The 18,389-nt window shown below is 38.2% G+C and overlaps 1 protein-coding gene across 1 annotated transcript in view; it reads left to right on the forward strand.

The window, feature by feature from the left end:
• The window catches only part of LOC110461519 (importin-13-like), a 43,922-nt gene extending 28,858 nt beyond the window's left edge, over window positions 1-15,064 (forward strand). The window contains exons 23-29 of the mRNA XM_021515003.1: window positions 2,071-2,167; window positions 3,652-3,704; window positions 4,162-4,228; window positions 4,630-4,688; window positions 4,997-5,086; window positions 7,374-7,555; window positions 9,938-15,064. Of these exons, the coding sequence (XP_021370678.1) occupies window positions 2,071-2,167; window positions 3,652-3,704; window positions 4,162-4,228; window positions 4,630-4,688; window positions 4,997-5,086; window positions 7,374-7,555; window positions 9,938-10,046 (657 nt within the window). The 3' untranslated portion in view covers window positions 10,047-15,064. The remainder of the gene's footprint in view (window positions 1-2,070; window positions 2,168-3,651; window positions 3,705-4,161; window positions 4,229-4,629; window positions 4,689-4,996; window positions 5,087-7,373; window positions 7,556-9,937) is intronic.
• The last annotated feature ends 3,325 nt before the right edge of the window (window positions 15,065-18,389 follow it).

Genomic DNA, 18,389 nt, shown 5'->3' on the forward strand with positions numbered 1-18,389 from the left:
CATAAAGAGACAAATGCAGTCATGATATTAGAATTGACCCCAGGGTTTGCCCCACCCTTGCAGACTTAACCCCTGGGTCATAACTTTGAAACGGTTGAGATCCCCACCCCAAAACTATATATACAAATGCTGGGCAAAAAGAGACAAATGCAGTCATGATATTAGAATTGATCCTGGGGTCTGGCCACAACCATAGGGACCTAGTTTCTGAGTCACAGATTGGAAACAGTTGAGATCCCCACCCCATAACCATACATAAAATTGCTGGGCATGAAAAATCGAATACAGATATATATGCTACAAGGATTGGCCTTGGGGTCTGGCATATTCCCATGGATCTCATTTGGAGAATATTCTGTCATGATTGCTTAGATAATCCAGGTGAGCGATACAGGCCCTATGGGCCTCTTGTTTTTCAAAAAGTGATTTCCCCAGATTTGGGACTTGTGAAAACCATGGTTACCACATCAAAAAACACCAAAATATGCAAAAAATCATGGTTTTTAACGCAGAATTTGACCCCCGCAAGTAGAATTGTTTTTCTTAAAACCTGTCTGAAATTAAATATTGCCTACTCGGTAACAGAAATACTCACGTTTTAGCATAGGTCCTTCCGGTGGATTTTTCACAATATTTACACATGTGCTGAGTACAAAAATAGATTACATGAAAAGCTAGCTTTTGTTGTGTAGACACAGATTTGTAAATACCCAAAATTGTAGTCTCAAACCAAAAATGATTATTTTTTTTCGAAAAATTATGAAGCTCACATAGTCCACTTCATCATGCATATGCTAATTTTAGTGCTGATTTTTTTTGGTAAATTTTGATACATGTTATATTACAGGGGTTATTAATTGTATAAAAACACGCCCATGGCTACCGTACGCTACTGTACTCTGCTACCTATGGTATGGGGTTGGCCAGCCGGCCAGCTAGCCGGCCGGCGTAAACTTTTGTTTGTCCGGCAATGTCCTCCTACATTTTTCGACCGATCTCTTTGAAACTTGGTATACATTATAATCATGATATGAAGTTGTGTCGTGCTTAAAAGAAAATTGATTCAACAATTTTTTGCAAAATTTATTGCCCTTTGTTTATTTCAGTATTTGATTTTTGTCCGGCAATCTCCTCCTACATTTTTCAACGGATCTCGTTGAAACTTGGTATACATTATAATCATGATATGTAGATGTGTCTCCCTTAAAAGAATTTTGATTCACGATTTTTTTTCAAAAGTTATTGCCCTTTGTTCATTTAAGTATTTGATTTTTTGTCCAGAAATCTCCTCCTACATTTTTTGATGGATTTCTTTGAAACTTAGATGGCTAAATAATCATGAAATGCTTTTGTGTTTCCTTGAAAAGAATTTTGATTCAGCAATTTTTGCAAAAGTTATTGCCCGTCGTTCATTTCAGTATTTGATTTTTTGTCCAGACATCTCCTCCTACATTTTTGACGGATTTCTTTGAAACTTAGAAGGCTAAATAATCATGATATGCTGTTGTGTTTCCTTGAAAAGAATTTTGATTCAACAATTTTTGCAAAAGTTATTGCCCTTTGTTTATTTCAGTGTTTGATTTTTGTCCAGAAATCTCCTCCTACATTTTTCAACGGATCTCTTTGAAACTTTGTATACATTATATTCATAATATGAAGTTGTGTCTCACTTAAAAGAATTTTGATTCAACGATTTTTGCAAAAGTTATTGCCCTTTGTTCATTTCAGTATTTGTCCAGAGATTCTCCTACATTTTTTATAGCATGTCAGCTTACCACTCTTAGAATGATGCAGATCTTATTTCAATGTAAGAAAGTATATAACACTATATGGCATTCGACGGGCGTATATTGTTCCCTCCCGCGGTACTCTTGTCGTCTTTCTGATAGACTTTTGTTGATGATGTAACGATGTAATTTCACTATTATCTGTGATGTGTTGAAGTTTAACCCTCAAATTTGGTTCAGAAATGAAAATATGAAAATTTGAAGCCATGAAATAACAAGTCTGCAAGTCATAGGAGTTTTTGATTGATTTTAAATGCCATTGAAACCCTTTGCTTTGTTACAGCTGATCCTTATGTTTGCTACTGACGCCGAGTTCTCCAACACCATAAGGTTACTGCTGGCTTCTCTAAGTGATAAAACACTGCTGCTGTACCAGCAAGGTAGGACATTGTTATCCATTCTGTATTCACTGTACCAGCAAGGTAGGACATTGTTATCCCTTCTGTATTCACTGTACCAGCAAGGTAGGACATAGTTATCCATTCCGTATTCACTGTATCAGCAAGGTTGGACATTGTTATCCATCCTGTATTCACTGTACCAGCAAGGTAGGACATTGTCATCCATCCCGTATTCACTGTACCAGCAAGGTAAGACATTGTTATCCACTCCATATTCACTGTACCAACAAGGTTGGACATTGTTATCCACTCCATATTCACTGTACCAGCAAGGTAGGACATTGTTATCCACTCCATATTCACTCTACCAGCAAGGTAGGACATTGTTATCCATTCCTTATTCACTGTACCAGCAAGGTAAGACATTGTCATCCATCCCGTATTCACTGTACCAGCAAGGTAGGACATTGTTATCCACTCCATATTCACTGTACCAGCTAGGTAGGACATTGTTATGCACTCCATATTCACTCTACCAGCAAGGTAGGACATTGTTATGCACTCCATATTCACTGCACCAGTAAGGTAGGACATTGTTATCCACTCCGTATTCACTGTACCAGCAAGGTATGACATTGTTATGCACTCCATATTCACTGTACCAGCAAGGAAGGACATTGTTATGCACTCCATATTCACTGCACCAGTAAGGTAGGACATTTTTATCCACTCCGTATTCACTGTACCAGCAAGGTAGGACAGTGTTATCCACTCCCTATTCACTGTACCAGCAAGGTAGGACATTGTTATACACTCCGTATTCACTGTACCAGCAAGGTAGGACATTGTTATCCATTCCGTATTCACTGTACCAGCAAGGTAGGACATTGTTATACACTCCGTATTCACTGTACCAGCAAGGTAGGACATTGTTATGCACTCCATATTCACTGTACCAGCAAGGTAGGACATTGTTATCCACTCCTTATTCACTGTACCAGCAAGGTAAATAATTATCTAAGATACACAGGTCAAAAAGACAATTATTTAGAAAAATTACTTCTTGGGAAAATAAGTATACATTTCTACCATCCCCACTGTACACATTTATCTAGCTCCAGTTCATCAAGTGTCTTTTACAATTTGAAAATTAGCATAGTGTGTGAGTTGATAAATATGATAACCAATGAGTTTGAGTGCCTTTTTCTCCTGTAAGGTTAATGTTATATGTAGAATACAGTTTGTTTTTCTTGGGAATACTTATACATCATTCCTTTTTCGGATCTGGGAAACAATTGCCATGAGTAATGACGTCAAGGTGGAAGATGACGTCGCAAAGCAGGGTTACTTGACGTCATAATTAGAATATTGACCAATGAAATCATGTCCAGGGTGTTATGCTGTAATGGGTAACCAAAATGTTTACCAACTGTTAGCAGGTTTATCCAATGAGGAATCCTGTAGTGGTTGTGGGTGAAATACCATTCTGTATGTACGTACTTATGATTGTATTCCTGTTTCAGGTGTCCATAACTATACAGATGTTATAGAAGCTTTCATGGGATTTATGGCTCAGGTAGGATGATGCACATTGTTTGTTTTCTTTCCTTTGTGAAAATATAAAGAAAAAAACATCTGTTCAATTTTATGCCATTACCATGATTATTATAATTTATATACAATAAAGTCTTGTTGAACTGCCACCATTCAGCTATATTTTGGTGTTAGTTACAAAGAGGTTTGGGGATATATGTGTATCCAGGGAGACTTGCACAGGAATTGTGGACCTTAAAATATGTCGGCGGTAAGCAATGTGGCAGATGAAACAAGCAGCCCTATATAAAGGTTTTGATGTACATTTGTGTTAGCAATTACCAGGTATACCAAATACGTGTAATTGTCTACAATGCAGATTTCTGGCTGCAATATCGTAACACATTCTGTTAATCATTAGGTTTATATGGGATGTTATAATACCTTGTATACAGAGTTTCACATTATTTTCATTTAATCCCAGCTTCAATATTTTACAGGTTTTAAAGAAAAATAGGCAATTAGTTTTCGATGGTACATGCAGCATTCCAGGTCTGTTTCATGCAGGTAGGTTTTAAAATTAACCAAAAGTGGTTAGTCTAATTTGGAAATAAAGAAAAATGAAAAGACAGTTTTACCTAATTTACAGCCCATTTTGTTACAAGTTTCTGGCTGTTTTGGTTAATAATAGCTGTCTATTAAATTTCTGCATAATTCATACATGTATTTCATGTGCTGTAAACTGTTATATTTACATCTGTGAAATGTTTGCCATTTGGTCTTCTGCAATCTCCTACATATACTTAACTAAACTGCTTACTCTGGATAGAACTTATTCTTCCCTATGCCAAACTCATCCAAGGGCAAAAGGAAAATAAAGGGGAGTGGTATATAATTTTTTTCATTTTACAAAAGTTGTGAAGATCATAATTGTAATTCATCATATTCTTATGTTGTTCTCTATTCAGGAATCCAGGCCATATGTTTACCAGAACACACCACTGTGAAGTCTGCCTGTTCTTTTCTGGTCAGTTGATATAGAGTTAAAACTCTTTGGTAGATAATTGAGAAGAGTTACTTGGTAGAAGATGCTCAAGACATGTAGTAGATATTCAGAACTGACTTTCACCCATTGATACTTGTGATTACAAGTATACTGAACTATAATTTTATCTATTTCATTATTTTATAAACATGTGTCTGTAACTGTTTTTTGAGAGAAGAAAGTCTTGAGTACTAAATCATCAAATACTAATACTGTAGTATGTTCAAGTGTATACAAATGGTAATATATAATTTACAGCACTGCGTTAAAAGTTTCAGCTTATTTTGTAGAATGAGTTTATTAGCAATGCACCAGAGTGTCCAGCAATGAAGCAGGTGGTGGAAACAGAAGGACACATCCTCATGGACAAAGTTCTCAGGGTAAGTCAGGGTTACGTCCTTGGGACAAAGTCCTCGGGGTAAGTCAGGGCCACATCCTCATGGACAAAGTTCTCAGGGTAAGTCAGGGCCATGTCCTTATGGACAAAGTTCTAAGTGTAAGTCAGGGCCACATCCTCATGGACAAAGTTCTCAGGGTAAGTCAGGGCCATGTCCTTGTGGACAAAGTTATCAGGGTAAGTCAGGGCCACACCCTCATGGACAAAGTTCTCAGTGTAAGTCAGGGCCATGTCCTCATGGACAAAGTTCTCAGGGTAAGTCAGGGTTACGTCCTTGGGACAAAGTTCTAAGTGTAAGTCAAGGTAACGTCCTTGGGACAAAGTTCTCAGTGTAAGTCAGGGCCACATTCTCTTGGACAAAGTTCTCAGGGTAAGTCAGGGCCAGGTCCTCATGGTCAAAGTTCTCAGGGTAAGTCAGGGCCATGTCCTTGTGGACAAAGTTATCAGGGTTAGTCAGGGCCATGTCCTTGTGGACAAAGTTCTCAGTGTAAGTCAGGGCCATGTCCTTGTGGACAAAGTTCTCAGTGTAAGTCAGTGCCATGTCCTTATGGACAAAGTTCTAAGTGTAAGTCAGGGCCACATCCTCATGGACAAAGTTCTCAGTGTAAGTCAGGGCCATGTCCTCATGGGCAAAGTTCTAAGTGTAAGTCAGGGCTATGTCCTTATGGACAAAGTTCTCAGTGTAAGTCAGGGCCATGTCCTCATGGACAAAGTTCTAAGTGTAAGTCAGGGCCAGGTCCTCATGGACAAAGTTCTCAGGGTAAGTCAGGGCCATGTCGTCATGGACAAAGTTCTCAGTGTAAGTCAGGGCCATGTCCTTGTGGACAAAGTTCTCAGTGTAAGTCAGGGCCACATCCTCATGGGCAAAGTTCCAAGTGTAAGTCAGGGCCATGTCGTCATGGACAAAGTTCTCAGGGTAAGTCAGGGCCATGTCCTCATGGACAAAGTTCTCAGTGTAAGTCAGGGCAATGTCGTCATGGACAAAGTTCTCAGGGTAAGTCAGGGCCATGTCGTCATGGAAAAAGTTCTCGGGGTAAGTCAGGGTTACCTCCTTGGAACAAAGTTCTCAGGGTAAGTCAGGGCCATGTCCTTTCGGACAAAGTTATCAGGGTAAGTCAGGGTCATGTCCTTGTGGACAAAGTTCTCAGGGTGATTCAGGGCCATGTCCGTGTGGACAAAGTTCTCAGGGTAAGTCAGGGCCAGGTTCTCAAGGACAAGTCCTCGGGGTAAATCAGGGCCACGTCCTCATTGACAAAAGTTCTCAGTGTAGGTCAGGGATACATACTATGGCAAAGTCCTCATGGACAAAATACTCGGGTAAGTCAGGGCCATTTTCTTATTGACAAAGTTGTCTGGAAAGACAGGACCTTGTCCTCATGGACAAGTTGCTCAGGGTAGGGCACAGAACCACGTCCTAATGGACAAAATTCTTAGGATAAGTCAGGGCTGTGTCATCATTGACAAATATGTCTGAATGGACAAATCTAAAGGTCAGTCAGAGTGAGGTCCTCATGGACAAAGATGTTAGGGTTAATCAGGGCAACATCCTTATGGATAAAATGTTCAGGTTTAGTCAGATTTGTTCCCCCCCACAAACAGAATTCTATGGGAAATTCTGGTCATGTCACATCAACAATTCCTCATTGTAAATCAAGGACAAATCAAGGACATGTTCTCGTAGACAAAGTTCTCATGGTTAATAATTGCCACATCCTTGTTGACAAAGTTCTAAAGGTATATCAGGGCCATGTACTAATGGAAAAGTTCTACGAGTAAGTCAGGACCATGTCCTCAGGGACAAAATTCTCAGAATAACAAGGGACATTCCCTCATCAACAAAGATGTGACAGGTACTTTTAAGTGAAGATACATGTACAGTGTATTTAAGCGAAGAAACTGATTAAATAAAGTTGGAAAACCACATTCAAGTATAAAAAGTATGGAATGCAGCAATGCAAGCCATCTTTCTGGTTCATAAATGACTGCCTAAATTTGCACACTGTAAATACATTGAAAACCTAAAGAAAGAAAGTTTCCACATGTGAAAATATACACATTTAAAGTAACTCTTTTGTCATTAAAGTGCAACAGTCATATTTGTAACAGGTTATAGGTGGTTAAAGATCACAGATTGTGATATCATGGTTTTGTCTTTTTCAGTCTGTAGGTGGTGAAAGGTCACAGATTGCAAAATATCATCATTTCTTTTTCCAGTCCATAGGTGGTGAAAGGTCACAGGTTGTGATAAATCATTGTTTTATTTGTTCCAGGCTATAGGTGGTGAAGGGTCACGAGGTGTAATAGAGCACATAGCTGACATTGTCTTCACACTCAGCAAGCACTTCCGACAGAACCTGAATAAGTGGCTTAATGAGATGGTTGATCGAGATGGATATCCCTCAATTAGAGTGTCCAAAACTGAAAAGGAAAACTTCGTTAAGAATATAGGAAGGTTAGTAAAGATATATGTACTTTCTGTTGACAGTGAGATTCTGTCCTTAGCGACCAACAACATGTCCTGTGTGACTGTTAATACAGATACCAGTAGAACGACACAAATAGTTTAAGAATCTGACCCGCATTTGATTTACAGTGAATCCTGCTGATGATAAAATCAGTTTTGTTTATTTCAGTGTCATATATCACAACTACCTATGATACATTAAAATGGAAGGGATCAATCATCTTTAATGTAAACATATTTTTAGCCCACCATCATCTGATGGTGGGCTATTCAAATCACCCTGCGTCCGTGGTCCGTCCTTAAACAATTTTTGTTATCGGTATTTCGAGAAGTACAAGAGGGATCTTTCTCAAATTTTATATGTAGGTTCCCCTTGGTCCTTAGCTGTGCAGGGCAACTTTTGCGACTGATCGGATAAACAACATGGCCGACAGGCAGCCATCTTGGATTTTGATAGTGCAAGTTTGTTATCGCTATTTCTCAAGAAGCACCAGAGGTATCTTTCTCAAATTTTATATGTAGGTTCCCCTTTGTCCTAAGCTGTGCAGGATGCCGACAGGCAGCCATCTTGGATTTTGATAGTGAAAGTTTGTTATCGCTATTTCTCAAGAAGTAGTAGAGGGATCTTCCTCAAATTTTATATGTAGGTTCCCCTTTGTCCTAAGCTGTGCAGGCTGCCGACAGGCAGCCATCTTGGATTTTGATAGTGAATGTTTGTTATCGCTATTTCTCGGGAAGTACGGGAGGGATCTTTCTCAAATTTTATATGTAGGTTCCCCTTGATCCCTCGTTGTGCTTGTTATATTTTGAGACTGATCATAAAAACAAAATGGATTAAAAGAAGAACTAAACAGATCTTTCTCATATTGCAATGATCGATTCTATTTCTTTCACATTAAGTACTGTACTAGTAAATATGTGAAATGACAAACTCACAGATGAAGATGGTACAAAGGTGGGCGCCAAGATCCCTCTGGGATCTCTTGTTTATAAAAAAATGATATTGTTAAAACAGTAAAAATGTGAAATGATGTACCCCAGTAATTTTATAAAAGTATATTAACCCAAATTATTAGATTTTAGTCAAGAGAGCTGGTGTTTTGGACAGCCTCTACTTAACAAGATTTCTGCATATGGCACCATAACATTAAAATGTTTTCTGCTACATTCATTGTATTTAAATGTTGTTTTCCTATTAGAATATCTTTTGTAATAATTATAAAAAGAAATTCTAGTTAAATGTGGTAGTATAATAAAGGTTTCCTAGGGTTGGGGAGAGCTCTTCTAATGAAGTCTGCTTAAAGTTTTTAGCTCATTTGCCCTTTCGTCCGTTGTCAATCGTCCATCCGTCAACTTTTCCTTTAAAACGCTACTTGTCCTGAACGGCCAAGTAGATTTCGACTAAATTTGGTCTGGAGCATCCTTAGGCTAAGGGGACTCAATTTTGTATAAACAGTGGGTTTGGACCCCTGGGGGCAGAGGAGCAGGGCCAAATAGGGGAAATTGAGGCAAAACCTTTAAAATCCTTCTTCTACCGTAGGGATTAAGGGATTTTATCCTTATTTGGTCTGGAGCATCCTTAGGCAAAAGGCACTCAATTTTGTATAAACGGTGGGTGTGGACCCCCTGGCCAGAGGGTTGGGGCCAAATAGGGGGAACCGAGGTAAAACCTTTTAAATCCTTCTTATACGGTAAGGATAAAGGGATTTTCTCCTAGGTCTAGACCATTCTTTGGCTAAGGGGACTCAATTTTGTATAAACAGTAGGTGTGGCCCTCCTAGGGACAAAGGGGTGGGACCCAATAGGGGAAATAGAGGTAAAACAATTTGGCTATATTGCTAAAAACGACTTCTTCTGTAGAACTATGCACTGGATATCAATCATATTTAATCAAAAGCATTCATGGGAGGCGGGGATTCAAAATTGTACAAATAGTGAGCTGCCCCCCCCCCCTTGCAGACTTAACCCCTTGGTCATAACTTTGAAATGGTTGAGATCCCCACCCCAAAACTATATATACAAATGCTAGGCATAAAGAGAGGAATACATTCATGATATTAGAATTGATCCTGTGGTCTGACCACAACCCTAGGGACCTAGTTTCTGAGTCACAGCTTGGAAACAGTTGAGATTCCCACCCCATAACCATGCATAAAATTGCTGGGCATGAAAAAATCTAATACAGATATGCTGCAAGGATTGGCTCTGGGCTCTGGCCTTTTTCCTTGGATTTCATTTGGAGAATATTTTGCCATGATATTGCTTAGATATCCAGGTGAGCGATACACGCCTTCTGGGCCTCTTGTTTTCATTAGACAATAAATATTAATGACGAATTGCGACAATAAATATACGTGATTGTTATTTCAGGGAGAGAATGAATAAGAGGAAGGTACGAGAACTGATCAAAGAGTTCACACTGAAATGCCGCGGCCTGTTCGGAACTGAATACGTTGCTCAGGCTGCAGCAATGCTATGACAGAGAACCAGTTCTACGAACCGTTGTTGTTAACCTATAGACTTTGGGCAAAGAAAACCTGTTTAATGGCAGATACCAGAGTATACAGTGTTGTAAACTAAATGTAGACTTTGGACAAGGTTAAGGGAAGATATACCTCGCCTTGTTACATATACAAGCAATAATGTTGACCCTGTAATTGGACACGTTTTTGAGAATCAACGGAGACTACCTGGTAATAAGGAAATGATGTGTAAACTCCTGGATAAGTTAGATCTTGTTTTCATTAGATCTTTTAAAGCAAGTTATAGTGTGTGAGATTTGTCACAAGGGATTCTAGTGTGTAAGGTTTATTGTAGTGGGTTGTAGTGTGTGTGATTTATTGTAGTGGGTTCTTGTGTATGAGATCTGAGATTTGTCACAAGTGATTCTGTTGTGTAAAATTTGTCGTAGCAGGCTCTATTATTTGATCTTTTGTAGCAGGTTCTAGTCTGTGATATTTGTCTAACAGGTTCTAGTCTGTGAGATTTGTCTAACAGGTTCTATTCTGTGAGATTTGTTTAACAGGTTCTTGTGCCAGGGATCTGTTATACATGATTTCATCAAAGGAGTATGTCTCTCAACAAACATAAAATAATGAAACATTTAAAACCATGGTCATATAGGTCGGAGATTTCTTTTAAATCCACCCTTTTCCCGGTGTAAGATATCCTTGTCTCACCCTAGGGTTGAGACAGGGGCATTCCCCTATTCCTAAAAATTGTATGAAGTCACATCAACAATATAATGACATCACATCAACAATGCATCAACGTCACGTCAACCCTGCATTTAGCATGTAACGTTAACATTACATTATGTTTATGATACAGAATGGGTGAACAGGGTACAAGACAAAGAATCATTCACACCCTTGTGGTGAGATTGGGATCCTCAACTCTCTCGGAAAGATTCTTAAGTTGCCATACACTCTGCAAAGCCTCGTGTTTTGCAACTAAAGAATCTTGCCCCTCGGTTTGAGATTCCCCATATTTCACCCTCAAGGGGGTTAGAGGTTCTATTAATACGGCATACACTTTAATCTTACAAAGGATATGATTTATATATTCACCACAAATAGTGATTTGGGATAAGGATTTTCAGTCAGGACATTCAGAATTTCATTGCAGGAATGAAGCTTTCCTCATCCATTACTCAAACTTTATGAACATAGATAAATAATCAATATTTTGTTTTCTCCTTTAAAAAGAAGGCATTTTGGTGTGACTGACTTAGGGCTACTCCTATAAAATATCTATCCCTTCCCATGACTCTAGGGTTTTTAAAGGGGAACCACCCATAGAAAATGCCAAGAATGCATCTGTCACTAATAGAGATTTAATCAATATTTTGCATAGAGTAATTGGCAGGAAACCCATACATGGATAAAAATGGTTTATTTTGGGAGTCCTGGGGTTGGGTATATTTTCAATGTGTATAATCTTTTTCGGTTTTGTTGTTTTCCAGTCTCAAATATGATGCAGTTTTCCATTATGTTGTTGACATGAAAATGTTACGCATTACGTCTTTCTTGGGATATCTCTAGCCTACAGACACTGATTTTAACATGTTTCCTTCAGAAGCTCTTGTTACAGGCAATGAAGTTCCTGTCTAGTTTCAAAAAGTGTTTGCTGCAATGGAAAGCAAGTTAAATGTTGATATGTGATAAATACAATGTATCTCTAAACTAGTATTGGTATGGTAACTATGAATCTCCGTTATAGAAACAGTTCTAGATAAAATGTGGAATCACCTTTATTGAAGGTAAAATATCCATAATGTGCCATGCTGATATGCAAGTATTGTTTCAGATATTGGTCACAACCTATTGTTGATTTAAATAACTGATAGATCAGTCTATGATATTGTCTTTTTGTCTCTCCATGTACAATTGTACTTTGATACAAGTATAACAACATATGTTACAATAGTTTTATACAAATGTTTCTCATTATAAAATGCACCACATTGACAAATACACAAGATTGGAATTTGTTCCTGAATTTTTATTGGTTTACGGAGGAGGAACTATGTAGTGACAGGTGTTTTTGACCTGCACTGTAGTGAGAGTTGTTTGCATGTTTGTTTGATTTGTACTGTAGGAATTGTTTGTGACTTGTACTAAAATTGAAATGTGATTTTTGACAGATGATGTCATACCATTGTATAAATTGTAATAGAATATGTTTGCCTATTCAGTCATTGGTTAGATATTTGTGAGAATTATTTTTCTGACAGAATTAGGTTTACTGTAAGATTAAAATATCATGTATCAATTTAAGGGAGTATAATTACTGTCGATAATGCTCAGGACATGCATGAAATTTTAGGAAGATTAAGATTACCAGCAGGTAAAGTTATTTTAAAGGTGATGAATTAACCTTTCTCCACTGTAGACCTTAATAGACTCATCCAGGTCAATGCATGCTAGAGTCTACTAGAGTTACATAGGGGTGAAAGAGTTAAAGATTACCAGCAGGTGAAGGTATTTCAAAGGCAATTGATAAAAGATTACCGGTTGGTGATTTTTGTTTATCTATTTTCTGGAAGATCATTATTAGAAAGTGACCAGGAGTATCTTCTATGATTTGAAAGAATATTATACTGATGAATACTTCCATCTGATGGCATATGATTGTATTATAGGTTAGTGCTATCCCTTTGGATCCATTGTGATAAATATTAAGTGCTAAGCAGATGGTTGTATAACTTCACCCAAGTCATTCAATATTGAATTGCCAAGACACGTTTGTACGCATTTTTGTCAAAATATTTCTATATAAATAGTTGAAAGATGTGATAATATTGAATGATAATGATATTTATTTGAATGTGATGTGTATGTTATACAAATTTATTTGCTTTTAAAAATGTCACAAATATTGCCGACTGAATTTGAAGTGATTTAATTTGTATATAAGTACTAGGATATCAAAATCAGAGAAGCATACATCTGTTGTGTGGCCACATTGTGAAAAATGAGGAAATATCATCAAGGTAAAATTCATTATATTCTGTAATCCCTTTGCTTATAAATGCATGATTGTTAGGGTGAATTTAAGCATTACTTACTCTGCGATCATACAGTGTACTGTTCCTTTGATGTTGCTTTATTAAGGTTTTACATCAACTGATCTGTTCTCTATCGTTTACCCCTCCTGAACTGTTTCCTCTTTTTGAATTCTTTAATGAAGACAACTATTGGACCCCTTGTATCTACATTCAGATGGTAAAGATGATAAAAATACATAAAACACATAGAGAAATATCACAACAGCAATTGGTTGAAGACTCCCTTCCTCCCACTCAGGATTGCCTGCAGTAACATTAGTAGTGATGTAGCTACTATAGAGTATGACATAAGTCCAGTGTTAGCGTGTTATCAGATTCTGGTATGGTGTAGCATTTTCTCTGATTCACAGAGAACTCCATATTGGTTTATCTGTACAAAATAGCACTGTGTCACTCATCAAGTCATTTTCTCTTTAAAAAACCATAAACAAAACATCTGTTGTTGAGGCGTTTTATGATTATTTAGCACCCATCACAACACTTAAGTAGTAAATACACCACTTTCATGTACAGAGAGAGAGAGACAGTACAGCAAGAGAAAACGGCATGCCAATTTGTCATTGATTTTTGTACAGTTTTATTTGTATGTGATATAATGTGTGTCTTAATGAGTGAATACATTCACTTTAAATATTATGTTTTTCTAAACCACAATGCACAAGTCCCTGTGATTACCATAGTCACTGATGGGAGCACAAATCCCTGACTTACATAGTTACCATTAGGAGTGAGCGTGTGAAACCCTTAATATTGTTTTCATTTGAAACATGTGTAGCCAAGGATAGTGCCTGAAGAACCAGTGTGTTGACATGGATGTTGGATCTGTTTGAGATATTGTTACCAGAGATACTGGATCTGTGTTCAAACGAGTGGCATACCATGGATACTGGGACTGTGATCATAGAATTACCACAGGAAATGGCTCTGTGAGAGTGTCAACATGGATACAAGTTCTGTGTGGGACAACTGTACCCATTAATACAGGGTATGTATTAGATGAGTGTAGCCATGTATACAGGGACTGTGTGAGACAAGTGTAGCCATGGATAAAGGGTATGTATTAGATGAGTGTAGCGATGGATACAGGGACTGTGTGAGACGAGTGTAGCCATGGATACAGGGACTGTGTGAGACAAGTGTAGCCATGGATAAAGGGTATGTATTAGACGAGTGTAGCCATGGATACAGGGAATGTGTGACACAAGTGTAGCCATGGATAAAGGGTTTGTATTAGACGAGTGTAGCCATGGATACAGGGACTGTGTGAGACAACTATACCCATTAATACAGGGTATGTGCTAGACGAGTGTAGCCATGGATACAGGGACTGTGTGAGACAAGTGTAGCCATGGATAAAGGGTATGTATTAGATGAGTGTAGCCATGGATACAGGGACTGTGTGAGACCAAGTGTAGCCATGGATGAAGGGTATGTATTAGACGAGTGTAGCCATGGGTACAGGGACTGTGTGAGACAAGTATAGCCATGGACACAGGGTTGTGTGGGACAAAGTGTAGCAATGGATACAGGAATAGTGTGAGACAAGTGTAGCCATGGATACAGTGTCTGTGAGACAACTAGCCATGGAGACTGGGTCTGTGTGAGACAAGTGAAGCCATGGATACAGGGTACGTGTGAGACAAATGTTGCCATGGTTACAGGGTCTGTGTGACAATTGTGACCATGGATACAGGGTTTGGTGACAAAAGGATAGCCATGAGTAAATACCTGGTCTGTGCGAGACAAGTGTAGCCATTAATGTAGGGCCCCTGTGAGACAAGTAATTCCATGAAAACTATGGCTGAGTAAGTGGAATATGTAAATTAAACACTATTGGAGGGTTACCTGTGGTTATGAAACCATCATAATCTCGGTTTGTGAGAGTGTTAGTGATAATATATTGAATCCAAAATTTCATTGAATTAAACATCATTAAAAAAATTAAGTGTTGAATTTTATTTCCTCTTCTTCAAACACCGGTACCTCTTCTTCAAACACTGGTACAGGGTTGATGTGAGGCATTCAGACTGAAGGTATATACTGCTTTATTGTAAAATAGTACAAATCTGTTAATTTAAGTTGGTTGTCTGGACAATGTTAATCACCCTTTGACCTGGTGTTGTTTCCAAAGTAGAGAGAAAGAGATTCAAACACAGCATTCCATCCGACATGTTCTTGAACTGTGAGAAAACAATGTTTGCAGTTTCAGACCACCATTTCTCTACACAGCAGTATGCTATGTATGAAGGGACCATGCGGTCATGTTGCGGCATCTGTAGCCTAGAGTCATGATATTTGGTAAGAGCCTGACAAAATTTGAGAACAAAAACGATCTTGACCTACTTTCAAGGTCACAGGGGGCAAATGTGTCAAACTCTCCAAACTACTTCTTTTGAAGAACTGTAAGGTATAGAATCACTATTAGCTGGTGGCTTCCGCGGATAGAGCCCGGCAAAGTTTGTAAATTAAAATAACCTTGACCACTTGACCAACATGTCAAACACTTTAAACAACTTCTGCATAATCTAAAGGCATAGAATTATATTATTTGGCTGGTAGCTTCCTTGGATTGAGCCTGAAAAAGTTTCAAATGAAAATAACTGGGATCTACTTTCAAAGTCACCGGGGTCAAACGTGTCGATCGCTTCAAACAACTTCTTAAGAACAAAAAGTTATAGAATTTTAATATTTGGCTGGTAGCTTCTTGGGGTGGAGCCAACAAAGACTGAGAGAGAAAATGAACTTGATCTACTTTCAAGGGTCAAATGTTTCAAACACTTCAAACGATTTCTTCTGAAGAACTGAAAGGTATAGAATCATAACGTTTGTCTGGTGGTTTTCTAGTTGAGCCGAACAAAATTTGAGTATAAAATTGACCTCAACCCACTTTCAAGGTCACAGGGGTTAAATGTATCAAATACGGTACTTCAAATGACTTTTTCTAAAAACTGGAAAGGTATAGAATCTTAATATTTGGCTGGTAGTTTCTTAAGATTGAGCCTGACAAAGTGTGGGATGAAAATGACCTTGACCTTCTTTCAAGATCACTAGGGTCAACTATGTCAAACACTTCAAACGACTTGTGATGAATAATGGACAGGCCGAGAGTCATGATATTTGGCTGAAAGTTTCATTGGTAAGAGCCTGACAAAGTTTGAGAGTGAAAATGACCTCAACCCACTTTCAAGGTTACAGGGGTTAAATATATCAAATACGGTACGTCAGATGACTTTTTCTAACAAGAGGCCCAATGGGCCTGCATCGCTCACCTGGTATATATCTCACACTTGTAACCTTAAAAGTGATCTAAAATAAAGCTACTGGCAAATTTTTAAAACATTTTACCCCTGAGATTGAAAGTCGAACAAAGTCATTATGTTGAACAAATTTTATAACCTTTCATCTCAGGATGCAACTTGCAAAGTATCAACATCCTGGGACCCATGTTTATTCAGAAGAGGTCGTTTAAAGGTTTTAAACAAATTTGACCCCTGTGACCTTGAATATAAGTCAAAGTCATTCACTTTAACAAACATAGTAGTCCTTGATCCCAGCATGCTACTGACTAAATATCAACATCCTGAGCCTTTTGGTTATTCATCAGAAGTTGTTTAAAGGTTTTTTAAGACAATTGACCCCTGTGACCTTGAATATGGGTGAAGGTCATGCATTTGAACAAACTTGGTAGCCCTTAACCCAAGCATGCTACTGGCCAAATATCATCTCCCTGGGCAGTTTGATTATCGAGAAGATGTTTAAAGTTTTTAACATATTTGACCCCTGTGACCTTGAAAATGGGTGAAGGTAATTAATTTTGACAAACTTTGTAGCCCTTCATCCCAGTTTGCTTCTGGCCAAATATCGACACCCTAGGCCTTTCGGTTATTAAGAAGAAGTTGTTTTAAGTTTTTAACATATTTGACCCCTGTGACCTTGAATATGGGTGAAGGTCATTTATTTGAACCAAGTTTGTAGCCTTTTATCTCAGCATGCTACTGGCCAAATATCATTACCCTGGGCATTTTGGTTATTGAGAAGAAGTTGTTTAAAGTTTTTAACATATTTGACCCCTGTAACCTTGAATATGGGTGAAGGTCATTCATTTGAACAACTTTGTAGCCCTTCATATCAGCATGCTACTGGCAAAATATCATCACCCTGGGCATTTTGGTTATTGAGAAGAAGTTGTCTAAATATTTTTAACATATTTGACCCCAGTGACCTTGAATATGATTCAAGGTCATTCGTTTGAACAAACTTGGTAGCCCTTCATCCCAGCATGTAACTGGCTGTATATCATCACCCTAGGCCTCTTGGTTATTCAGAAGTTGTTTAAAGGTTTTAAACATATTTGATCCCTGTGACCTTGAATATAAATCAAGGTCATTCATTTGAACAAACTTGGTAGCCCTTTATTTCAGCATGTTACTGGCAAAATATAATCACCCCAGGCCTTTTGGTTAATGAGAAGAAGTTGTTTAAAGTAAAAAGTTGACGCCGGACGGACGCCGCACCTTGCCATAAGCTCACTTGGCCCTTCGGGCCAGGTGAGCTAAAAACTGGAAAGGTATAGAATCTTAATATTTGGCTGGTAGTTTCTTAAGATTGAGCCTGACAAAGTTTGGGAATGAAATTGACCTTGACCTTCTTTCAAGATCACTAGGGTCAACTATGTCAAACACTTCAAATGACTTGTGATGAATAATGGACAGGCCGAGAGTCATGATATTTGGCTGAAAGTTTCATTGGTAAGAGCCTGACAAAGTTTGAGAATGAAAATGACCTCAACCTACTTACAAGGTCACAGGGGTCAAAACTGTCAAACGACTTCTTTTGAAGAACTGAAAAGTGACTGGTAACTTCTTTGGATTGAGCACAACAAAGTTTGCGAATGAAAATGATCTTGACCTACTTTCAAGGAATACGAATCCATTCCTTTTAGTTCTCAAGACCAAATCCATTAAAATGTTGTTGACCTCTGTGACCTCTAAAGTAGGTTGAGGTCATTTTCATTTGCAAACTTTGGTGAGCTCTATCCCGGGAAGTCACCAGCCAAATATTATAATTTTATGCCTTTTAATTCTTCAGAAGAAGCTGTTTGAACTGTTTGACATATTTGAACGCTGTGACCTTGAAAGTAGGTCAAGGTCATTTTCATTCGCAAACTTTGTTTGGCTCTTTCCCAGGAAGCCACCTGCCAAATATTAAGATTTTATAACTACCAGTTCTTCAGAAGAAGTCGTTTAAAGTGTT

Source organism: Mizuhopecten yessoensis, unplaced genomic scaffold (genome assembly GCF_002113885.1).
Source record: "Mizuhopecten yessoensis strain PY_sf001 unplaced genomic scaffold, ASM211388v2 scaffold10635, whole genome shotgun sequence".
In the NCBI taxonomy this organism is placed as follows: Eukaryota; Metazoa; Mollusca; class Bivalvia; order Pectinida; family Pectinidae; genus Mizuhopecten; species Mizuhopecten yessoensis.